This window comes from Nothobranchius furzeri, chromosome 12 (genome assembly GCF_043380555.1).
Source record: "Nothobranchius furzeri strain GRZ-AD chromosome 12, NfurGRZ-RIMD1, whole genome shotgun sequence".
NCBI lineage: Eukaryota > Metazoa > Chordata > Actinopteri > Cyprinodontiformes > Nothobranchiidae > Nothobranchius > Nothobranchius furzeri.
In genome coordinates, this window is record NC_091752.1 from 43,954,658 (window position 1) to 43,980,682 (window position 26,025).

The 26,025-nt window shown below is 42.5% G+C and overlaps 1 protein-coding gene across 2 annotated transcripts in view; it reads left to right on the plus strand.

The window, feature by feature from the left end:
• Window positions 1-13,174, plus strand: part of LOC107397260 (interleukin-6 receptor subunit alpha) — a 58,826-nt gene extending 45,652 nt beyond the window's left edge. The window contains exons 9-10 of one of the 2 annotated variants that reach the window (XM_070542607.1): window positions 11,751-11,885; window positions 12,040-13,174. In XM_070542607.1, the coding sequence (XP_070398708.1) occupies window positions 11,751-11,857 (107 nt within the window). In that variant the 3' untranslated portion in view covers window positions 11,858-11,885; window positions 12,040-13,174. The remainder of the gene's footprint in view (window positions 1-11,750; window positions 11,886-12,039) is intronic. The other variant, XM_054737163.2, reaches the window with a different exon arrangement.
• The last annotated feature ends 12,851 nt before the right edge of the window (window positions 13,175-26,025 follow it).

Consider the following 26,025-nt stretch of genomic DNA (forward strand, 5'->3'; position numbering starts at 1 on the left):
AAAGTACAAACGCCTGCTGTTACAAACATCTGACTGGCACTGCCCCCTCTGGGTATTTTAAGTATGATCCTTAAGGCATCGTTGTATGCAACTTGCAGCTTGTTCATGCTGCTTTGATTGTAGGATGACCACAGTTGGGCTGTGTAAAGCGGAGTACAATATGCTTTAAATAAAGCCACCTTAACTGGAGGTGAACAAAAACCAAACTTACGAGCTATAGTGTTAACTTGTGCATACAGCTTACAGCACTGTCTGTGGATGTCAGCATCATCACGCATTTGATCATAATAATTTCAGACAGAGTCGTGAATATAGTTTATAAAATGAATTTAATTGTTTTTCCTAAACTAATGATTATACATGACAAGATATGAATAATGAGATGTGTTCTGTCCTCACTAAGTGTTGTCCTCGTGGACGTAGACTCAGCTATCCAGACAGCTAAACACTCTCCCAATCAAAAATCCAAGGAACAGGCCGATGTGTTGAGTTGGATGATTTAATAAGGAAAAAGTGTGAAACTGTTAACAAACCAGAAATAAACCAATAAAAATGTTGCATCAGTATAAAACAACACCACATGAAATCACACTCATGCTCAAAATGTTAAAGAAACCACATGTGAGGTGAGCTAGCTTAACCTTACTAGCTTAGGTTACACCTGCATTCAAATTAAATTCAAACTACAAACTATATCACTCTTTCACAACAATAACAATGCACACAAGTCGTTTCAGTGATAACAGACAATATTACTCACAGATGATGCCTTTTATTAACTTGTGAAGGCATGGATGGTAACAGATTAACAGAGGTGAAACTGCTTCTGGCTAGATCTTGCAGAATAAAAAACAACCACTAGAGGGCAAACTACTAAACAGAAAATACCTAATGCCAGCACACTCCCCACCTGGCATCCCTAGGATGTCAAACTGCACATTACTTCACAGAGTTTCTTTGCAACAGAAGTATAACTTCAGACACTGGCCTTACGTACAGTTTCGGAACATTGTCTCTGACTATCTTCACCTCAACCTTCCTGACCTTTCCATCCTCACTCGGAAAAGTCTCCGTGATCAGTCCTGTGGGCCAGTCATGTCTCCCCAGTGAATTGTCTTTCATCAGAACAACATCTCCGTCCATGAGATTAGGCCTCTCTGTTCTCCATTTCTTTCAACCTTGTAGACTACTGAGGTACTCCCTTTTCCACCTCTCCCAGAATGTGTTGGCTAAGCTTTGAACCTGATGCCACTGACGTCTAAAAATATTACTATCACCAAAGTTACCAGGAGGAACAGGAGGTACAGCAATCTTCTGAGTTAGCAACATAGCAGGAGTGAGGATGAGAGGTTCGTCTGGATCTGTGGACACTGAAGTAAGCGGTCTGGAATTGACAATTGCAGTTACCTCTGCCATCAATGTTGTCAGGACCTCATGAGTGAGCTGAACGGACCCAAGCTTGAGGAACATTGCGTCAAGGATCCGACGTGTGACACCAATCATCCTCTCCCAGCTTCCTCCCATGTGTGAAGAGTGGGGAGGGTTGAACAACCAAACACAGCCCTGATCAGACAGGTAGTTGGACACGTCCTTATTGCTACAGCCCTTTGAACTGATCCCAAGCTCTCGGCAGGCTCCAACAAAATTAGTTCCACAGTCTGACCTTAGTTGTTTGACAGGCCCTCTAACTGCAAAGAAGCGTCTTAGAGCGTTAATGAAACTGGATGAATCCAGTGATTCGATGACCTTGATGTGTATGGCACGTGTGCTCATACATGTGAAGATGACTGCCCAGCGCTTACTGTTGGCTAGCCCTCAACGTGTCCTCCTTGAGGTGACACACCAAGGTCCGAACACGTCCAACCCAACAGAGGTAAATGGAGGATCTGAACTCAAATGATCAGCAGGCAGGTCCGCCATTATCTGCTCCTCTTCTCTCCCACGCAGTCTTCGACATGTCACACAGGTGTAGATCAAACTGCTGATGGATCGTCTGCCTCCAATGATCCAAAACCCAGCACTCCTCAAAGCGCCTTCTGTCAAGTGACATCCTTGGTGGCAGACTTGCTCATGGTAGTGTCTGATAAGCAAGGAGGTAACATGATGTTTACCAGGCATGATAATCGGCTGACCTTCTTCTGCTGTGAGTTGTGACCTTTTCAGTCATCCTCCGACGCGGAGAAGGCCTTCTGAATCAATGAAAGGACAAAGTTTGCTCAGAGAACTCTGCTTAGGGACCTGATCTCCCTTGTGTAGGCAGTGCATTTCTTCTGAATAGACCTGCCTTTGGACATCCAACAAAATTTGGATCTTTGCATGAAGTAGCTGGTCTGGACTGAGGATAAGCTTGCAGTTGTGCCAACTGTGGCAAGGACCTTCTTTTGCTGCCCTTGTAAAGGAGTAAGCAATGTGGCAGAGCCTGGCAATAGCTCTAGTGAGTGACCTCCAACTTGAAAACCGCTCAAAGCGATTACTGCCCAGCTGGAATGACAAATTTGTGGCACAAGTCGCTACCTCTGGGCGTAGTTCCACATCTGTTGTGGGTTCAACTAGGCCAAAAACTTCCTGGTTTAAGTGACAATGTTGCTTGTCTACAAGAAAGGCTGGTCCAGACAACCAGGAGGAAGCTACAAGCTGGTTAGCCGGGATGGCTCTAGTTGCATGGTCAGCTGGGTTGACATCGGAAGGAACATAGTTCCATTGGCCTTTGTTGGTTGAACGCCTGATCCTTTGCACCCTGTTATGAACATAGACGTAGAACCGTCTAGAGTCATTAAATATATAGCCAAGTACTACTTTGCTGTCTGAGAAAAGCTTAATGTCATCGATCAGAATATCTAACTCTGCGGACATAACCTCTGCCAGTTCCACTGCCAGAACGGCTGCACAGAGCTCAAGCCTTGGGATGGTGATGTCAGGCTTAGGCGCCAACTTTGTCTTCCCGAACAGGAATCCAACTTCGCTATGTCCTGCAGCATCTGTGACTCTCAGATAAGCAACAGCAGCAATAGTCTGAGTAGATGCATCACAAAAGATACAGATCTCCTTCCTCTGAGCTGTGGAGAGCAGGATCGTTGTGTAGGCCCTTGGGATGCTCAACTCTCTCAGGTCTTGAAGAGACGTGCACCACCTCTGCCACCTTTCAAGCTTTTCTCGGGGCAGTGGTGCATCCCAGTCATGAGTCTCAGTGGTGAGTTCTCTCAAAATGAGGCGACCCTGAACACTGAAGGGAGCAGCAAAACCCAATGGGTCAAATAAACTGTTATAGTGGATAGCACACCCCGACGTGTAAAGGGTTTTCCTGCGCTGTCCACACGGAAAGTTAAAAGCATCTGTAGCAAGATCCCAACCAAGACCCAGGCTGCGCTGCATGGGAGGAGAGTCCTGACCCACGTCCAGGTCTTGCAGGTTGCTAGCCAAATCTTCAGCTGGAAATGCCCTCATGACCTCAACACTGTTAGACACAATCTTGTGTAGTCTAAGGTTGGACTGCGCTAGCATATCTTGTGCACCTTTCAGCACTTTGATGGCATCTTCTGCGCTGAGGAACGATTTCAGACCATCATCAACGTAGAAGTGTCTGTGCACAAAGCTCCTCACTTCGGGTCCGTAGTCTTCTTCACCCTCCATTGCCGTCCTCTTCAGGCCATAAATGGCCACAGCTGGCGAGGGACAGTTACCAAACACATGGACCTTCATGCGGTACTCCAGCACTTTGTCATCAAGTTGGTGGTTGCGAAACCACAAGAATCGGAGGTGGTCCCGATGATCCTCTCTCACTAGGAAACTGTGGAACATCTGTTGAATATCTGTCATCACAGCAACTGGATCCATTCTGAAACGCATGAGAACCCCAATTAGGGTGTTGTTGAGATCCGGGCCTTGTAAGAGCACATCATTCAATGAGATGCCTTCGAATTGTGCACTTGAATCAAAGACGACCCTTATTTTTCCCGGTTTCTGGGGGTGATAGACACCAAAGGAAGGTAAATACCAATACTCTTTGCCAGGTTTTGGTGCAGTAGCTTGTTCTGCATGTCCATTTTTGAAAATATCCTCCATGTACTCTATGAAATGATGTTTCATCTCCAGTTTCCTATTCAAGGTACGGCGAAGTGACATCAGTCTGTTGAGGGCTTGTACTCGATTGTTTGGCAAATGTGGTTTTGGACTACGAAATGGCAGAGGAGCCACCCAGCTGTTGGATTCATCTTTCTTAAACTCCTTATTCATAATCTGGAGGAAGGTTTCATCCTCGATGGAGGGCGCCAGCTTATCATCCTCTTTTGTTTGGCTGAAAACCAGCTCACCTACACTTGGCTGAGTGGAAATCAGTGTGTCAGGGGATATTAGCTGTTCACCTATGACCTTTTCTTTGCAAATGATCCTGTTCTCACAAGGCTTGAAGTAACTGGGCCGTCCATTCTCAAGGACATTGGTCATGAATGTGTTGACAGTCGGCCGGTGAGCCCCACCGAGACAGACATCACCGACTATTACCCAACCCAGGTCCACTTGTTGGGCATAAGGTTCATTGTGATGGCCGTTACGCTGATTGCGCACTTTGTGAACTCGGATGATGTCCCTCCCAAGTAACAGGAGTATCTTAGCTGACGCATCGAGAGGAGGGATCCTGTCAGCAATAGACTTAAGATGCTCGTGACTTTGAGCAGCTTCCGGAGTAGGGATTTCATCCCTATTATCGGGAATCAGATTGCACTCAATAAGAGTCAGCAATGATAAGTGCAACTGTCCATCAGCTGACTCCACCATAAATCCAGAGGCCCGTCTTCCAGCAGTCTCTGTGATTCCTGAGCATGTTTTGAGGGTATAGGGAGAAGCCTCACCCTGGATGTCGAACATGTCAAAGAATGCTGATCTAGCTAGCGACACATTGCTTTGGTCGTCCAGCATCACGTATATCCTCACCTTTTTGTCTGGGCGACCCTTGGGATACATGCTGACCAAACAGATTTTGGAACATGATTTACCTTTGAGTCCCTCACCACACATGGCTGTGCATGAAGAAGCTGCTATGTCAGTGACACACTCAGTAGGCTCCCCACCATGCTCTGCAGGAGGTGGTCTGGAACTGGGAGCCCAAGGTGCCGGTCCAGGATGGAGTGCTGCAATGTGCTGGTCGCTGTCACACTCAGAGCAGTGGATGTCAGCCTTACACTCTTTAGCTTGGTGACTCGCTGAACCACAACATTTAAAACATATTGAGTTCTCCGACAGGAAGCGTCTTCGCTCTGCAAGTGTTTTTTGTCGAAAGCCTCTGCATTTCCTGAGGGAGTGAGGTTTCATGTGGAGAGGACACTCTGTCTAGATCAACAGTGAGTCCTTTGGAGTGATGAGACATGGTGGGGTGTCCCACCTCGGTTTTACTTACAGATATTGGAGGCTTGGATTTCCATGGTTTGGAGAAGGATCCATCACCTTTCAATGCAGCTGAACTGAAGTTAGTAAGGGCAAAACTAGGATCATTTCTCATCTCTGCATAGTTATACACAAAGTTCACAAAAAATGAGAAAGGGGATATGGAACTTGATGCTCCCTCTTGTAGCGCGACCCCTGAGTTATCCACTGTTCTTGGACGTTGTGGGGCAGTTTTTCCGCTATAGGGTTTATTCCCCTCGCAGTGTCTAGGAAACTGAGCCCTGGCAAATATCCTTCTTGCTTAGCAGCTTCGATCTCTAGGAGCAGGTCTCCAAGTTCTTGAAGCTTCTGGTGATCTCTATTTGAAAGCTTTGGGAAGTGGTTCAATCTATCGAAGAGAGAAGCTTCGATGGCCTCTGGGGAACCATAGCACTTGTCCAGCCTTCGCCAAAGCATGTTCAAACCCATGGATGGATTGTTGACATAAACTGCCCTTATCCTCTTAGCGTGATGTAGCGACTCCCCACCTAGCCACTTAATGAGCAGGTCCAGTTCTTCACTAGGTTTGAGGCTAAGTCCCTCCACAACATTAACAAAGCTAGATTTACATGACAGATAACTAGCAGGCTGGCTATCGAACACTTTCAGTCCAGCTGTGACAAGGTCTTGGCGTGCCAGATATACAGCTAACTCAGACACACCTCGAGCCTCCAATAGTGAGTGGGGTGGAAGTTGGTTTGTTGACCCTGTGTAGCGATATGTGTGCATAGAGGGAACATTTCCATCTGTGTCATAAGACAAAATGAGGCTGATTTTTTCTCTGGTTGCTTGGGTGAAAGCCTTCAGCAGAAGAATCAGCAGGATTCAGCTGTTGCGTATCACGACTGACGCGATTAACCTCAATGTCTGGGACGTGTCTGTGTTGTGGTACAGAAGCAACAGGCTCTGTTTCTTTCTCGTTTTGAGCTGAAGCGAAGCTGTGCCCTGAAGAGAAATGTGCTTGGATGAACTCACCGGTTCGTTTTAGTGACTGCTTCATTGCCTGAGCACGACTGGCTTCACTCCCAAGGTCACAGCTGTCTAAATCTGCAGCAGCCTCAAATACTTGAGCCTCTGCTGAGGCGGCCTCGGCTTCACACTCTTCTTTTAGTGCATTTAATGTAGCCTCTATGCGTGCTTTCTCCACTTGCATTTCTACTTGGCGTTTTGCATAAGCTGCTCGCATGCGTGCAGCTTCCGCCTTGGCACGAACTCTAGCAGCAGCGGCGCTAGCTGAAGATTTATTTGAGCTTTGTTTGGAAAATACAGCTGAGGCAGCACACTCTGACCTAACCTCGAGGCTCCGAGTGTCGGTGTCGATAGGGTTTGAGCTTGACATCGTCTAATACAAGCAGTTGGATTGGTCATCAAATCCCATAAAAGAATCCAGAAGAAGCTAGCGTAGCCTCTTGGTGTTTTCGTCCACTTACTGGTCACCGGCGCCTAGGAAATGAGCCGTCGAGATTCCTTCACAGCTTGACGTGATGGTCCATCTTTTCACTGTTCTGTCCTCACTAAGTGTTGTCCTCGTGGACGTAGACTCAGCTATCCAGACAGCTAAACACTCTCCCAATCAAAAATCCAAGGAACAGGCCGATGTGTTGAGTTGGATGATTTAATAAGGAAAAAGTGTGAAACTGTTGACAAACCAGAAATAAACCAATAAAAATGTTGCATCAGTATAAAACAACACCACATGAAATCACTCTCATGCTCAAAATGTTAAAGAAACCACATGTGAGGTGAGCTAGCTTAACCTTACTAGCTTAGGTTACACCTGCATTCAAATTAAATTCAAACTACAAACTATATCACTCTTTCACAACAATAACAATGCACACAAGTCGTTTCAGTGATAACAGACAATATTACTCACAGATGATGCCGTTTATCAACTTGTGAAGGCATGGATGGTAACAGATTAACAGAGGTGAAACTGCTTCTGGCTAGAGCTTGCAGAATAAAAAACAACCACTAGAGGGCAAACTACTAAACAGAAAATACCTAATGCCAGCACAAGATGTGTTGTAATGGAAATGCTGATTTAATGTGATGTGCGAAATGTTGTAATGGAAGCTAGATGTTTAGCAAAACCATGTTTGTATCTGAGCTAAAAGGTGAAGTCTGGGCTGTAAAATAATTTGTTGTTGTTTATAACTAGAGAGTTGTGTGTTTAAAAACCATCCAACGCAATCTGTGCCAAGTCTTCACACCCTTTGTGTGGAGGTTCTCGTTCGATCCAGGGGGTCGTGCTGGTCACTGCTGGTGGAGTGATATCAGGAACCTGTAGATAGCTCCGACAGGACCCGTCCAGTCTGAGAACCCTCCAGGTGAAGGCAGGAAGCTGGAATGCTTATTTGCGTCTAAGGCTGATGTTTGCTTGGCTCTGAAAAGAGCTGTTTGGCTGTATCAGCTGCAGCGTTGCAGAGAAGCCTTTGACTGGAGGTCAAAAGAGATGTCTCGAAGATGCTTGTTCCCTAATTGGACTATTCGAGAATCAGCTAGTATCTTATTGTAATGTGTATGAGTGTAAACAATGATTAACTTGTTAAATCAACACATACTGATCTGGTGTAGATAAGACCTGGAATGGATCATTGTAAGAGCAATATTCATTTTAAAGCCATTATTGGTTTAAGCACAAGTTATTCAAACGTTTGATTTAAACATCTGTTCATTCATCACATATGATCATTTAAGCGTATGAGTTGTAAAAGTCCTGTAGGCTTCAAGTTGAGAGTGAGGAAGGCAGCAGTCTGGCTTTTACGCAGAGTGCAGGACCTTGGGAGAGAAGTCTGTCTGGATGTTTTGTCTTCTTGTATGTAAACACGTACTGAGCAGAACCTTCTGGATTTGGAGGCCAAATAGAATTTGGATTTATGTTTGTAGATGAAAGGTTATACTGAGGTCAGTTAGATGGTGAAAATTGACCCTTTTTGTACGTTACAAAGAGAGACAGACCATCATAACACTTAAGAATGTAGGTCTTTCCTACAGAGGAATTGCAAAGAAAGTCAAGGTGTCAGTGAGTACAGTTTCCTTCACCATCAAAAGGCACTCAGGAACTGGGGCAAACTCTGACAGGAAGAGGTCTGGCAGACCCAAAGCCACAACTGCATCCGAGGACAAGTTTCTGAGAGTTAACAGCTTGCGTGGTAGTCGCCTCACAGGACAACAGCTTCAAGCACAGCTTAATAGTGGTCGTAGTAAGCAAGTCTCAGTTTCAACTGTGAAGAGAAGACTTTGAGCTGCAGGTTTGACAGGATGAGTTGCAGCAAGAAAGCCACTGCTAAAACGTGCTAAGAGGCTTGCCTGGGCCATGAAACACCACCATTGGACTACTGAAGACTGGAAGAAGGTATTATGGACTGATGAATCCAAATTTGAAAACCTTAGTTCATTACGCAGGATCTTTAAGTAAGTGTAAGGATGGTTTCACAGTGTGTTGCATCAACTGCCAAACATGGAGGAGGAAGTGTGATGGTCTGGAACTGTTCTGCTGGATCCAGGGTTGGTGACTTGTACAGAGAGGCACCCTGAACCAAAACGGCTACCACAGCATTCTCCAGCGCCATGCAGTACCCACTGGTATGCGCCTAGTTGGTCAGGGGTTCATCCTACAGCAAGATAATGACCCAAAGCATTAGCCCAAGTTATGCCTGACCTACCTCAGGAAAAAAGAACAAGATGGTAAGCTTGTAAACATGGAGTGGCCAACACAGTCTCCAGACAAACCCCACCGAGCTGGTTTGGGATGAACTGGACAAACGAGTGAAAGCAAAACAACCTACAAGTACCACACATTTTTAGGAACTTCTGCAACAGATATGGGAAGAACTTTCTGAAGAATATTTGATTCTGCAGAGTCAAGTTCCTATGCTCTGGGTCGCTGGAGTGCTGGCATTAAAGCTTTTTCTGATTCTGATTTCTATTGTAGAAAGAATGCCACAAGTGTATTCAGCTGTTATATCTGCCAAAGGTGGGTCAAAAGTTTAGAATACATTTTAGCCTATAAATTGATTCCATGATTTATTTTTGAACTCCAATTGTTTATTTGTTCTATGCTTTCATTTCAGAGTACAATGTGACATTAAATACATAATTTTCAATAAAAAACTGGAAAAATTGGGGCGTTCAAAAATTAAAAAGAACTAGTTAATTTCTGAAACAGTGAACTTAGTTCTAAATTTCTTTTAAAGGAACTCTAGCTATGAGGACGTGTATGCCTGAATAAGCCACAAGTTTTCTGTTGTACCAAACTATGTTGTTAGAAACACACAAAACATTACTGTTTATTTATAAATCTATAATATTTAGTTCATTTTTGACATACGTAGGACGCCATGTATGCACTCTGGGGGCGATGACGTATATTGGTTGCACTTGGAAGAATAGCTATTGACGCTAGTGTTTGTTCACGCACTCACCGTATTAATAATGAAGTAAAATGCCGCGTTGTGCTGCTTCTGGATGTAATGTCCAGTCAGGGGGCAACAAGGGGAATGATGTGAGTTTACACACCTTTCCCACTGGCAAGAAGAGGAGAAAGCAGTGTGAAGATGCCTGTGGATGGACACAACTTCCCAAAGATCTGCGGCTGTGTTCCCAACATTTTTCTCTTGATGCGTTTGAGGCTTATGGTCAACCACAACTACTTAAAGAGCTCTCCAGAGCGGCTGGGTATAAGAGAAGGCGGAAACTAAATGCTTTACCGACCATTTTCCTACACAAGGAGCCTAAATGCCCTCGCAGAGACAAGAGACGCTCTCCTGAGCCGAGAACCCGCTCCTGCAGCTGCTGCTTTTGTCACATTCAGCGAACCATCAGACACGCCACTCGTCACGGATGAAGCTGAACATTCACCTCTCCCACCAGTAAAACAAGATGTAAGTGTAGCAACACAGTGTTCTCCAAATATATACAGTAATATCTGCAAAAATGATTAAAGTGGTTTCACTGAATATCATCTACAAAGCACACGACAGCCCTGGATGCCGAAAATCTCCAAAATCTTTCACAAGTGAATAAGTTTTATCACACGATAGTTTACGGTTAACTTCTGCTGACAAAAATGTGAGCTCTTTACAACAAACACTCTCTCTCGTTGTTACCATGGACACATTTGCCACACACACACCACCGGTTTTGTCCTGCTCTCGGTTCATCCCGCCCTTCTTGCTCTTCATTTTGATGCTCATTTTGTGAAACATGGTCAGTGATGTCCTCATTAATGTTTCACTCTGGTTCAAAGTGAAAAGGCTGAACAGATGACATGTTGATGTCGCTGAAAAGTCACTACAGGGTCCCAAAGCCGGCCGGTGAAACCGAGGTACAACCATATGATGTTACTACCCAGAGTGCAGTGTGGCGCTAATAACAATGGCGACCTTCGAGTTAAACTATTTTTTACAAACTTTATAAAAAGGAAGACATCAAGAAGGTTTTTTACACCATTTTAATATAACTGATACTAACAATTATCTTTAAAGAACCACAAAGTTTTGTAAGCTGGGTTCCTTTGAACCCTCTCAGGCTCAAAATAAGTTTTGATAAAAGGATGAACAACTAAATCTTTCAGGGGTACTTCTGAGTAAAAAAATGCTCATGAAATACGTATGTGGAGTTATCAGGTAGGTAGGTTTTAACATTGCAAATCTGCAACACCTGCCTCCAGAGGGTTAATGGTGAACTAAAAACTGAACTAGTTTGTTTTAGTGTATGAACTGAACTTTGAACCAGTCCTTGTTAGATTACAGGTATTAGTGCACTGGACTGGAGAACATTTACAGCCCAAAAACTGGAATCTGATGTTCTGAGATACGTCTTCTGCTTATAGCCCATAAAGAGTCTCTTTAAAACAATATTTTTGGTAAGGTGCAGTCCTCAGTTTGCTTCCAGCAGCAGATTGATCTTGTAGAAGTTCTGTGGATGAATTAATCAGTGTTGAGGTGCTGTGTAATTTATATTTCGTGACAGCAGTTTCAGCTGGCTCTCTGCAGGGGCCCCTATGGTCAAAGGTTATTCTATGAGCTAAACATCTTTCCTTCTGGAGGCCTCAGATTCACGATTTAAATTTAAATTCACAATAAAATATTTTATTTTTAAAAATTTTGTTCTTGTGAAGCACCTTGTGATTTTTACCTCATATGTATATATTATTTTTATAAGATATAAGATTTTATATATTTTTTCTTTCCAGATGAGTCAAGTGACACTTTTTAGGCTGTAATCCTTATAAACTAAACACAACATTATATTATTTCATATACAGACACCACATTTGTTTGTTTGTTTAATATTAGTTTTGATCGAATGCATGAAGTTTCTCTCAGCTGTTCTTCTTTCGTTACAGGGTCTGAAACTGACAGTTGCAGCAGCTCAGATTATCCATACATGTCACACCATGTCATTTGGATTTCTGTTGTTTTTGCCTCCGTAACAGCCATTTTGGCTATCTACATTTTCAGGTAGAGAGATCTGGGCTTGTTTTTTGACCTAAAATAGAGATGGGCTCTATGCAACTTGTGTTCATATGCAATAAATACATCAAATATAAATGTACATGTGCAATTTCACTAGTCAGATAAAGCCAAGCTCTACTTTTTTTTAATTTGATTTCAGACACAAGGACAAATTGATGTCTAAATTTCACAAACTTCATCAGATCACCCAGCTTGGTGACCCACCTCCATCTTCACCATCCCTTCAAGCAGCTTCAGAGAGGCAGACTCTGGTGACCTTTGACCCCCAGCTTTACAAGAAACGGCCACCAAGTGACACACAGGAGAAAGAAGAAAATGAGGAAAAACAACTTGTGACGGGCAGGACTGAAGCTTTGACCTTTAATAACACGAGTTATTTCTTTCTGCGGAGGGACTGATGGATGTAAATGAAACTGGTCTTTTAGACGGCTTCTACGGTTTGTTTCACAACTTTGAGATCCAACAGGAAAATTGACTTTTTGAACAAGCTGGTGGGAAACTCAGGGACATCTTGTATAAACTGTAAATACATTTCTGAAGCACTATTTCACTCAGGAATTTACTCCGTATGACGTTTGAAGCATTTTCCTTGTTGTCCTGCAGTTGTTCCAACGATCAGCAGTTTCTAGACATCTCAACGCTCTGTTGTAAGAACACTTTTTAAGCGAGTGAATCTTACAATAACTCACAATTTGATTCCAAGTCTTGGGGTTGAAATTTTATATAGAATCAACACTCTTAGTCTAAGCCCTAGAAAAGCTGCAACACACTTTGAACTCGCTGACACACATTCACGTGGGTCATGCAGCACTCATGAGCTCAGCACTGCCGAGCAGCTTCTGGCAGGACTGAACGCTAAAACTACCTTTTCTCATTTGCACAATGATTTTTGGGTGATAATTGACCAATATTGTGTATTAATTATTTTTTCAAAGCATATATCTATTGGAACAGCAGGAACAACATTTATTTTTAAATTTCAGAGGGCAGCCAGCCTGCAAACACAACATGGAAAACTCTTATGGTACATATTTATCATATTTAGATAAAATAAGTATAATTGTTTCTAGGATTTAGTACTAACTATAATCTTCAGTCTGTTGTATGTGCCTGGTGTTAGATGGAAAAGGTGCTGAATAGCACAGCTAACAAGTTTTTATGGCTTGGGGGAAACATGTGGCTGTAAATGCATCGATAATCCTGCTGATTGTGCTTCCAGCCTAACAACTAGTGTAAAATAGTAACTAATTCAATAAAATCTAAATAAAACTGTTTCTGTTCTGTCAAAATGAGTGTGAGTGAGTTGTGCAAAACCAAATAACCAAACCTTTTCTATATATTTATTTATTAAAAGCCATTTGTCATAATAACAGAAAACCGTGTGGTCAGTTTAATCTGCACATTTTCAGTCAGGGATCGACATGTCTGACCCCGGCTTTCCACGGGAGCCGTCAGCAGCACGTTACTGCAGCAGCACGTCATAGCTGCTGATAGGAACCGCTGTGGTCAACAGAACCTTTTCCACTGGAGCCGTCGGCAGCCGGCAGCAGCGCGAGTCGGCCGCGTCTCAGGAGCAGCATGTCGCGGCCTTTACGCGCCGGTTCTATTTCCTACGCGCGACGCCTCTGAAACGGGTCAAGTTCGACATTTTTGGGGAAGGAAAGACAGGAAATCGGACGCGGAAATGGAGAGAAGCTCCCGAGATTTTCAGATTAAAGAACGTACTGCCTTCCGGTCGCTTTACTTTAAAAAAGGTTACTAACTGTGCGGCCCCGTGAGAAGTTATCACCTAGCTAGCGGTCTCCTTTGTTTTTCAGGTCCGTATTGGCGATTATAAAACGGACAGAACATAAAAACACAAATATTTTGGAGTCATGTTGTAGTTTTCTCCTGCTTGTTGTTGTGTTTACTGACGAAGTCACTCGTGTGACTTCGTGCTCTGTCGGTGACAGTTGCTCCCCTGCTGATTCGCGTCTCGTGGGAAGGGCCAAGCAGCAGCGTACGCGAGCAAGACGTGCTGCTGCAGTAACGTGCTGCTGACGGCTCCCGTGGAAACCCGGGGTTAGTCTCAAATGCACAAGACCCGAAAAACAAACTTCTGCTTCAGTGAGCTCAACAGGCTCCAGACTTCTTCAGGACATGAGGATCCCTCTCTCTGACAACAGAACCCACAAAAGAAGACTACAACACCTTTGGCTGGAAACAGGTGTCTGCTGCTTCTTTCTTGGAGCTTCCAGATGTGGTGGATGTTCTAGAGAGACAAGCAAGTCTTTTACAACGCTGCAGTCTTTGTGTCATGATGTGCAAAGTAAAATAAGCAGCAGATTCATCAGGTTGAGATTAGGAATTACAGCTAAACATGGAAATTAAGACAACAGCAAAGAAAAACGGCATCTTGCATCCAAGGGGCCATTATGGTCTGAATTTTGTAAAGCAAACATGGAAGTGACAAATATTGCAGTTCTCCTCGCATCCACTAGGGGCTGGCACCAGAAGTGAGCAAATTGTCATTGACTCCCATGTTAAAAATGCATTTAACGTAACACTGCTTGGTCAAACAAGCTAGTGGCCCTTGTGCAAGAAAAATATATGTAACCATATATTGATGAGCAATAAATCAACGCCAAAATGTAGGAAAATCTGAGGTTTCAAAAATATATTAGACAATATACCAGCGTAATATATTGCAATATTGTCATGGTCTGAGGTATTTCCCTGCTGTCACTCCCTGTCTTTTGAGTTTTCCCTCTGCAGGTGGGCGTGTCTGGAGGTGACCAAGCTGCAGCAGATCTGCTCATCAGCTGGCCAGGGTATTTAAGCAGCTGGGAGACTCCTACACTTCGCTGGATGATTACTCTACCTGGGTACCTTCTAACAGCCACTTGTGAAACTTATTCGAGCTCTGTAACCTCTTGAGAATTAGATTTGTTTTTGGATTTTGGATTTTTGAGATTTGATGTGTTTTTGGATTTTGGATTTTTGCCTTTTTGACCTCCTGCTCTTGTTCCCAGACAAACCTACACACTCATCTTAGACTGGCAGAACTCTGGAGCCCACACCATCTGGATCTCCAACTCTTTGTCTCTCAGCCTCTCCCCTGGCCAGAGCCACCTCCAGCTGCCCACCTAGCCTTCCTGGACCTCCCCAAGCTCAGCTCCCTCCACGTCTCACTTCTGGATCTCAGTCCCTGCTAAGCCTCTCTACCCAGACCGGACCACTCCTCCCTCAAACCAGTTCCCACCTCTCCAGACCGTAAGTCCTCCGCACAAGTCTGATTCCCTGTTCCTTCCGCAAATTGGATCTAACTCCGATCTGTCCACAGTTTTCCCGCACCAGCTTCCCTGTGCAAGAACTCTGCTACGTTTACGCTGCTTCCTTGGTTTCCCTTCAATAAATTCTTATTTAAACATTTTACACCGTCTCAGATCTGATTCTGTATGTCGTGGGTTAGATTTCTTCACCACAACATGACAAATATATGTAATAATACATAAGGAATTGCCGCTTTTCATATATTGTCAAATATATTCCGTAATATATTTACGTAAGTGATAGGGATGAGCGAGTACACCACTGCTCATCCCTATCTGTATATGTTCAACCATCTAAGGTATCTGTACTCGGAGTGGGTGGAACCCAAACCAGGACTGGGCGTGGTTTGGCCGGAAGTAGGTGGGGCTTCAATCTGAACATTATTTTAAGTCTGAAATTGATATGGATTGATCAGAAATTGTTTTATGTATTGTTTATTTGAAAACTATTTACAGAGCAGCCTCAGAATTGAGATGTAGTGTTTTTGATAACAATAGTAAAGTAACTATTACAGAACAAGTTTTTCAATAAACTTAGAACATGACTATTGTGTTTTGGCTTTATAAATAAACTTCAATTGAAATGAATATTTAAATGCATTAATGAATGCAACTGAACTCATGCAGTGGTGAATATGAAGTAGAACAAGACACAGCTTTTTAATTTGATTTTATTTTTATGATCAAACTGATTTCCAACGTTTTTTGCATTTTTTCCCCACACAAAGTTAAACAAAAGAAGAAGAAAATATCATTTCTATAGCGCCTCTCAAGATAAAAATCACAAGGCGCTTCACAAAAACAAAAAAAAGTAAAAATATAAAAAAGCGTTTCCTGTAGCAGAGCTATGAGCATTGCATTTTTTTATTGGCCCAGGATCTTCTTCCTTTTAATTGGATTATTGATCCCCTTTATATTATATGTAACTACTTTTAAGTAGTTCATTGCTATTTTGTTTAAAAAATTTATTACCTTTTGATTGCATGTAAACACAAATAACAAAAAAATGCAATGCTCTATAGCTCTGCTACAGGAAACGCATTTATCAGAGACAGACCACCAAAAACTAAAAAGAGAATGGGTAGATCAAGTATACAGTGCCTCATATGGCAACAGTAAAAAAAGAGGAGTAGCTGTATTATTTTAAAAAAATGTTAATTATAATAATGAAGAGATAATCGAGGACAAAAAAGGTAGATATGTTATGGTGGTTGGCTCAGTTGCAGGGGTTAACGGTACTATTTATTTATGCACCAAATGAAGATTGCCCAAAATTTTTTGAAAAAATGGCTGAATTAATTGCGGAGAGAGGGAAAGGTCTGATTCTTATTGGGGGTAATCTCAACTGCGTAATCAACTATAAGTTAGACAAACTACCTACCTCCTCGAAACCACAAAACAGAAAATCTAAAAGTCTATCAAACATGATTGAAGAGCTGGGGCTAATAGATTGCTGGCGCCATCTACACCCAAACGAAAAAGATTTTACTTTCAACTCACAGGTACATGGAAGCGACTCAAGACTAGATTACTTCTTTACGGTTAAGAAAGACACATTTAGAATTAAAGAATGCAAAATTGAACCAATTGCAATCTCAGATCATGGCCCAGTTACTATGAGGCTGGACATAGGATCAGAAACTCAGAGTAGATACTGGAGAATCAATGTATCCCTACTAACAGATAAGCATGTAAGAGAGGAAGTGAGATCAGCCCTAATAGAATATTTTGACATGAATGATAATGGGGAGGTTTCACCAACAGTGCTGTGGGATGCAGGAAAGGCTACAATAAGAGGTAAACTCATTTCAATAGGTTCTGGAATAAAGAGAGAAAGGGAGAGAAAACAGATAGAATTAGAGACAGAAATAAAAAAGTTGGAAAAGGAACATATACAAAATGGACAACAGGAAACACTGGATAATTTGAAAGATATAAGAGCTCAGCTGGACAGTCTACTAGAGTATAAGGCAGAAGGAGCCCTAAGATTTATAAAAAGAAAATACTATGAAATGGGGAATAAAGCGAGTTAACTTTTAGCTTTTCAGCTAAGAAAGGCCCAAGCCAGTCGTATAATACCTAAAATTAACTCACTAAATATGAATAAGGTAGAAATGAACCCAAAAGGGATCTCAGAGGTCTTTGCAGAATATAATCATAAATTATATACAGGCCAAGCTTCGGCCTTTAAATTAGACGGGATAAAAGATTTCTATAAAACTCTTAAGTTGGATAGATTGTCAGAAGAAGAAGGTGCTAGTTTAACAGAACCAATAAAAGAGACTGAAGTTAGAAATAGTATTAATAAAATTAAAAATAATAGCTTGCCAGGCACGGATGGTTTTGCAGGGGAATACTATAAAACCTTTATTTCCGAACTTACCCCTATATTATGTAAACTATATAATTATGTATTAGACTCAGGGAATCCTCCCGATTCATGGAAAGAAGCGATTATTACAGTTCTGCATAAGGAAGGGAAAGACCCTCTCCAATGCCCCAGCTATCGCCCTATAAGCCTGCTTTGTGTAGACTATAAAATACTGACATCAATACTAGCATCTAGAATACAGATACTTATAAAGAAAGTAATTAAACCAGACCAGACTGGTTTTATTTTAGGACGTCAAGGCACAAATAATGTGAGGAGAGCTTTAAACCTACAGTCAATAATGATGAAAGATAAGCAGACATCCATGCTCTTGAGCTTAGATGCAGAGAAAGCCTTCGACCGAGTAGACTGGACCTTTTTAAAATATACTCTTTTGGAAATGGGCTTTGGGAAAAAGTTTTAAGATTGGTTCAATGTTTTACATAAAAACCCAAAATCAACAGTAAGAATAAATGGTTATTGTTCAAAAAATTTTAAGGTAGAAAGAGGGGTGAGGCAGGGAGATTCGTTATCACCTGTACTTTTTGCCTTGAGAATTGAGCCACTGGCAGAGATAATTTGCCAGAACAAGTTGATTCAGGGAATAAGAGACAGAGAAGGGACGGTTCATAAAATTGCTTTATTTGCAGATGATATTTTACTTTTTATAAAAAATCCAAAAATATCAGTACCAGCACTGCTTAACAATCTAGATACATATGCAGAAATCTCAGGATATAAAATAAATCAAAATAAATCAGAAGTAATGATGGTTATGGGGGACTGGCCAAAAGAACTAAATAAAATGGTATCCTTTCATAGGATTAATAAAGGGTTTAGATACCTAGGGATAGTGCTGACACCCCGACCTACAGCTCTGTTCGAAGCAAACTACACCAGACTAATCAAACAGGTCAAGGCTGACCTGACCCAATGGATGATTCTCCCTCTATCTCTATTTGGCAGAATTGAGACCATTAAGATGAATGTTCTACCACGCTTTCTCTTTTTGTTCCAATCCCTACCCATAAGAATCCCTGCTCCAATATTTAAGACACTGAACAAAATGATCTCTCAATTTATATGGCAACATAAAAAACCAAGGGTAAGACTTAAGACTCTTCAGCTGCTGAAAGAGAAAGGGGGACTAGCAGTGCCTAATCTGAAATATTATTATTGGGCAGCCCAATTAACAGCGATAGTTCACTGGCTGGAGGGAGATAGGGACCTAATATGGAAACAGATAGAACAAGGCAAAATTAAAGGTACAGAACTGCCAGTTTTACCATTTCTTAACCCAAAAGATATCCAGAAATTAAAAATAGACAACATAATTATAAAACATACTCTGAGGGTCTGTAGGGAAATAAAGAAAATGCTGAATGACAAGGGTTCTATTTCACGGGCCATGCCAATACTGGATAGCAACGGGTTCCCCCCATCCAAATTAGACTCAGGGTTTAAAAAATGGGCGAATAAGGGTCTTATTATTCTGGACCAGTTGTTTGGGGAAACAGACCTTAAAACATTCTCGCAGATTAGGGAACCATTCGATCTCCCCATGAACGACATGTATAAATATTTTCAGATAAGGTATTATATCATGAATCATAGAGAGAAAGAAATACTTTATAAACAGCCAAATGCAATAGAACAATATTCTATTTCACGCATTGGAAAAAAAATCCCAAGTAAAAGGCTATGTTACTAATGTATATAGAAGCTTCTTTCTTGGCTTTACACATAATACGAAATATATAAAGGAGAAATGGGAATTAGAATTAAATATACTAATTGAAGATGAACAGTGGGAAGATATATGTAGACAAACTCATAGGGGGATCAACAGCCAAATGTGGAAGGAATTTGATTGGCAGATAAAAACTAGGTACTTTTTACCCCCCTAGTTGTATCGGGGTTTGCAAAAGATGACCTGTCCCCACTTTGCTGGAGGAACTGTGGGGAGGTGGGGGACCACTCCGATATATTCTGGAACTGTCCAGTTATTCTTAAATATTGGAGAGACATAAAGGAAAAGTTGGAAAAAATTCTGGGAAAGGAGTTACCTTCACATCCTTTGTTCTATCTGTTGGGGGCTACATCAAACAAAATATTAACCTTAGACCAAAGATATATTGCCCGTATTCTATTATTGGCTGCAAAGAAAATTATAACAGTAAAATGGAAGGAGGTGAACTCCCCAACTATAAAGGAACGGAAAGAGAGAATTAAACAAATATATGTAATGGAACAGATGACATCTATACTGCAAATGAAGGTGGATCAGTTCCGGGAAAGATGGGAGTGTGTCAAGCAATACTTAGTAATGTGATGTATTAGGTTTTTGTTTTGCCTGTTGTCTACTCTGCTGTCAATATGAATTTTTGCTATTATGATAATGGGGGTTGTAAAGGTGAAGGGAAGAAAGGAGAAGAGAGAGGGAGGGGAAGGGGGAAAAAGGAAAAAAAGGAAAAATAAAAAACATAGAAAGGAAGGAAAAGAAGGGGTAGAGAAGGGAAAGAAGAAAGAAAGAGAAAGGGAGGGGAGGGAAAGAGAAGGGATGGGAAAGGGAAGAATAAGGGGGAGAAGAAAGGAAAAGGAAGAAGGGAAAAAAGAAAAAATAACCTTAATCTTAGCAATGAAACTAAATGATTGTATTTTTATTCTTCATAGAAATTTTTCTCTTTTATTTTTTTTTTACTAATTAATTAATTAATTTATTTGTTTCTTTTTGGTTTTGTGATTGTCCTGCTCAACGTCAGGGTTGTTAAACCAAGTTGTACAGTGTCAAACTTAAAATAAAAAGTTCAAAAATTATATATATATATAAAAAAGCATTTAGAAAATGTTTAAAAATATATATATTTAAATGAGCAAAAATAGGCAATTGGGATTTAAAAGAAAAAATGTTAAGAAAGAGAGAGAGAGTGAATAGGAAAGAGGGAAATCAGTGGATCCCGAGGAAGGTGGAATAGGTGGGGAGAGCAGAATAAAGAGAGAGTGGTGAAGGTCATACAAAAGCCATCTTGAACAAGTGAGTCTTCAGCTGCTTTTTGAAGGAGACCACTGAGTCCACTGATCTCAGGCTCAGGGGGAGAGAGTTCCAGAGTCTGGGGGGCCACAGCAGCAAATGATCTGTCGCCTTTGGTCTTTAGCCTGGTGGTGCACAACCAGTAGGCTTTGATCACTGGACCCCAGGGGCCTGCTGGGGGTGTAGGGACTAAGAAGATCACCAATGTAAGATGGTGCTTGTCCATGTAAGGCCCTATAGACCAGAACCAGGATCTTGAAATGAACCCTGAAGTTGACTGGCAGCCAGTGAAGCTGGAGGAGAAGCGGGGTGATGTGGGTGTGTTTGGAGGACTTGGTCAGAAGCCGAGAACAGGCATTCTGAACCACCTGTAGACGGTTCAGGGAGGCTCTGCTCAGACACGTGAAAAGAGAGTTACAGTAGTCTAAGTGTGAGGAGATGAAGGTGTTGATAATTGTCTCAAGTTCAGAGTGAGACAGAATGGGACTCAGCTTAGCAATGTTCCTGAGATGGAAGAAGGAAGAGCGAACAAGAGAACTGACATGAGAATCCAGGGTGAGAGCTGGATCAAAGGTCACGCCAAGATTCCTGACAGAAGGTTTGGTGTGGGAAGCAAGCTGACCAAGAGAGTCTCTGACTTTGGGAACCAGCTTGTCTGGGGCACAGATGAGGATCTCAGTCTTATCTTCATTCAGCTGAAGAAAGCTCCCAGCCATCCAGGTTCTGATAGAGTCTAAGCAGGTGTGTAACAGCTGCAGCTTAGACATCTCATGGGGCTTAAAGGAGATGTACAGTTGGATGTCATCTGCATAAAGATGGTAGGAGATTCCTTTGAATGAGCTCAGGATGTGCTGAAGAGGAAGCAGATAGAGGAGGACGAGCAGAGGCCCCAGCACAGAACCTTGTGGGACACCATGGGTAAGGGAGGTGGTGGAGGACCTAAACTTGGAGACAGCCACAGAAAAGGAGCGCTCAGAGAGATAAGAGGAGAACCACTCCAAAGCAGATCCTGATAGGCCTACCCAGTCTCTCAGCCTCTCCAGTAGCAGGTGATGGTCAACAGTGTCAAAGGCTGCAGTCAGATCCAGCAGGACCAGAACAGAACAGTCCCCTGCATCACTGTGAGTCAGAAGGACATTAGAGACCCTAAAAAGAGCTGTTTCAGTAGAATGAGCTCTACGAAAACCTGACTGGAAGCTATCATAGATATTATGTTCATCAAGTGCGGCTGTGAGTTGTTAAGCCACAACCTTTTCCAATATCCTGGAGGTGAACGGAAGTTTAGAGATGGGTCTGAAGCTGCTATGGAGAGAGGGGTCGAGACTCGGTTTTTTAAGAAGCGGCTGGATTACAGCTTTCTTAAAGTAAGCAGGGACCTGACCAGAAACCAGAGAAGCATTAATTATATAGAGCACGCTGGGACCGATGGACTGAAAAGCACTTTTAAACAAAGATGAGGGTAAGATGTCGAGGGGGCATGCAGAGGTCTTCATAGAGTTAACTAGTTTGGTTAACTCAGGCAAAGAAACAGGAGCAAGGCTATCTAGGATGATGGGCCTGGTTGGAGTCGGGAGAGGCGGCGATAAGGCTGAAGGAGAGATGCTAGATCTAACCTTATTGACTTTGTCCACAAAGAAAGACAGAAAGTTCTCACAGTCTGCAACAGAGTGGATGGAGGCTGTAGGAGTGGCAGGAGAGACGATACTGCTGATGGTGTTAAACAGCACCTTGGGGTTCCCTTTGCTCTGGGACACCAGGTTGGAGAAATAGGAAACCCTGGCGTCTCTGACTGCAGAGTTAAAGGATGTCAGAAGATCCTTTAGGTGCAGCAGATGGACGTAGAGATGGGTTTTCTTCCACAAACGCTCAATTTTTCTGCATTGGCGCTTCAGGCTGCGAAGGCTGTCATTAAACCAGGGAGTAGGGTTCACTGCAGGAACTGATCTGGTTCTGACAGGACAGATATTGTCCAGAATGGAGAGGCAGTGCTCGTTAAACTGAGAAGTTAAGGAATCTGGGTCATTATCAGAAGAACAGGGTGGTTCAAAAGCAGCAGAAAAATTGCTAGCTGTGCTCTCATTAAGAAAACGAGAACTAACCATATGGCGAGCAGGAGGTGGGGATGCAGAAACTGACAAGTTAAAGAAAATGCAATGGTGATCTGAAATATAAACGTCCTCAGGACAAATACTGTCAGCATTTAGACTCAGGGTAAAAACAAGGTCTAGAGTGTGCCCCCTGGTGTGTGTGGGGCCAGAAACATGCTGGGTAAAGCCGAAGGAGTCCATAAGGCTGGAGAAATTCATGGCAAAGAGATCAGAGGGATCATCAATGTGGATGTTAAAGTCACCAACAATCACCAGTCTGGACAGCTTTACAGTGGAGGCTAGAAAGTCACTAAACTCCTGAAGGAAAGAACTGTTTGGACTAGGCGGACGATAGACCACAGCACAGTAGAACGGGTCCTTACGCCCGACTTTAATCAGCTGCAGTTAAAAGGAAGCAAAGTGACCAGAGGTTGTAGAGCTACATGGATGATGGTCTCTGAAAACAACAGCTAGGCCTCCACCACGACCAGAACCCCGAGGCTGGCTAAGAAAAGAATAACCACTCTGGCAAAGTTCAATCTGAGCAGAATAATCAGATGTTTGCTGCCAAACTTCAGTCAGAAACAGAAAATCCAGGTTTTTAGAGAGAATTAAATCATTGAGCAGGAAGGACTTATTGTTGACAGAGCGGGTATTTAATAGAGCCATGCTGAGTGAGGTGGAGGACTCAGAAACTACAGAAACAGCAGGAGTTAGTGGATGTAAATTAGCAGAGTTAGTTCCACGGTGTTTATAAAAACCACTTATGGAGGGAACAGGAGGAGAAACCACTGAGGAATGAGGATAAACCGACCTTAAAAAACTTGGACGGATGAACCGCGTCCCAACGCGGCCTGGCGGGAATGCGGAAGTTGCGCTCAGGTCACCAAACAAAGGACAAGATGCTAGAAGATCACGCCGATGTTTACTAGATAAACCACGCTTTCAGAGAAGTCTTATTCCCACCTGGATTCCTGCTCGTTTACCTCTTTTCCTCCAACGTTTTCCCGGGACTGGACAAACATAGCCGGAGGCGGGGACCTCAGGACCGTCAATTGGTTCCGGGCCAGTGCACCACTCAGGTAAACAAACAGGATGGTACGTCCTCGATGCATCTTGGCCGATCGTGAACGAACGGAAGGACAAAAGAGTCTGGCAATCATAGGATTTGGTAGCAGGGACACTGCTGAAGAGGATCGCAGACAGGAGCAAGGTGGAAAAGAGGAGGTTAGTGGAGAAAAGTTTGAAAAAGTGGCCGGTGACTGCGGCTAAGCCAATCACAGGCGGCATCTTGTTGCCTTGTGTATGTGTGTGTGTGTGTGTGTGTGTGTGTGTGTGTGTGTGTGTGTGTGTGTGTGTGTGTGTGTGTGTGTGTGTGTGTGTGTGTGTGTGTGTGTGTGTGTGTGTGTGTGTGTGTGTGTGTGTGTGTGTGTGTGTGTGTATGCTTTCAGGACATTCAGCCAACAGATCTGTTAATAGAACCAAAGTAATGAATTTAATTATTTTCTCTAAACTAATTATACATGACACGATATGAATAATGAGATGTGATGTAATGGATATGAAGTGATTTCATGTGATGTGTGAAATGTTGCAATGGAAGTTAGATGTGTCACGTTCTGCCCCTGCCTTCCTGACTGTCTCTCTCTCCTGCCCTGATTAGTCCTTATTGTTCTCACCTGCCCCTCGTTAACCTGCCCATGTGTTCCTGATTTCCCTGTGTATTTATACCTCCCTCCTTGTGCCAGTCTTCGTCGGATCATTGTATGTGCATGTGCTTGTTTTGTCCTGTCGCTCCCGTTTACTATTAAATCCATTTTTATTTCATCTGTGCCTGCTCTCCTGCCTCCTGAACTCTCCACCACACATGGTCTGCCATCTCCACCCTCACAACATGACAAGATGTTGTAGCAAACCGTTCTTTGTATCTGAGAGAGTTTGTGAAGTCTGGGTTGTCAAAGAATTTGTTGTTTGTTTATAACTAGAGAGTTGTTTAATAAACTCTAACAACTACCTATTTTCGGAGGGGTATGCACATATACCCTGCCGAGTGTGTCCCCAGTGGGCATGGGGGAGCCCCCTGCTCCGTTCTCATTGTTGAAAAAATCTTATCGTGTTGAATGACCAATTTATCAAATCCATGGTTAAAAATAGGTTCTTTCAGAAGAAATGCAGAGAAGCGCTCTGTGGGCAGACAGGACAAAGAGCCTTGGGAAAAAAGATAAGGGAGCAAAAAGAGAAGCGTCTGTACTCTGCGAGTGCCAGGAAGAAATTAACTACCTCAAATAAAAGATGGTTAAACCGAGCGAGATTACATCTTTTTGCATAACTTTCAAAAATGATAAATAAGCTTGCTGCAAAAGAGTGAACAAGAATGTTTTTACTGTATCTTTTATTGTTTTTAGGACGACATATAGATAAAAAAAAATCACAAGCATAACATTGCATTACATCGTTTTCCCGTAAAAGTTTATCACAAATGTGAAAATAGCCTGAAGTGTGATCTCCCGACACAGGGGGGACAGAATATTTCAGGGGAACACAATTTCTCACAACACCTGACCTCCCGGCTGACGTCACCCCTCCTCCGTGTGTGAATCGTGACAGCTTCAAGATCTTACAGAACTAGCTTGCTTCCTTCAGAACTGGTAGGTTGATAAACAGTCATAATTATAAATGCTTTTTTAAATGGTCGAGTAGCTTGTTTTAAGCTTTGTGTGGGTTAGGCTACACAGGTTGGAAACTGATTATACAGTCAAACTCATGAGTAAGCCACGGTAGCTGCAATACTTTCTCTGAACTGCTTGGCATGAAAGAGTCACATTTTTTCATCATGATTTCAATGGATTTCACACATGGGGCCTTTAACTTAACCTCACTGAGCCATCTCTACCACTTGGTTGTTATGTTGTACTAAAAAAATCCACTAGATGGCACTGTGTCAGGAGAATTGCAGGCCTCATCTGCCACGCTCCCACCAGGAGATCAGAAATAAGAAAATCACTCTGGACACATAGACTGTTTTGGCAAAAAATTGTGAAGGCAAGTACATTTTTCCACAATAAAATCATGTCATAGTCTTTGCAGGACATTATTATGTCATTTGAAACCAGAAAACTGTAATAAATTCATTATACTTTTTCTAAAACATGCTCAACCAAACGGTTGAGTTTTCAATTGATGTGTGGCAAGTGAGAGTTGGCGATATAAATAAATTAAGAATAAAAAGATTGCAACAATGCCACCCTGGGTTACCCCCCCCAGAGAACCATTATGAATATATTTTTAAGACATCACTCTATGTTCATGTGTACAACTCCAAATT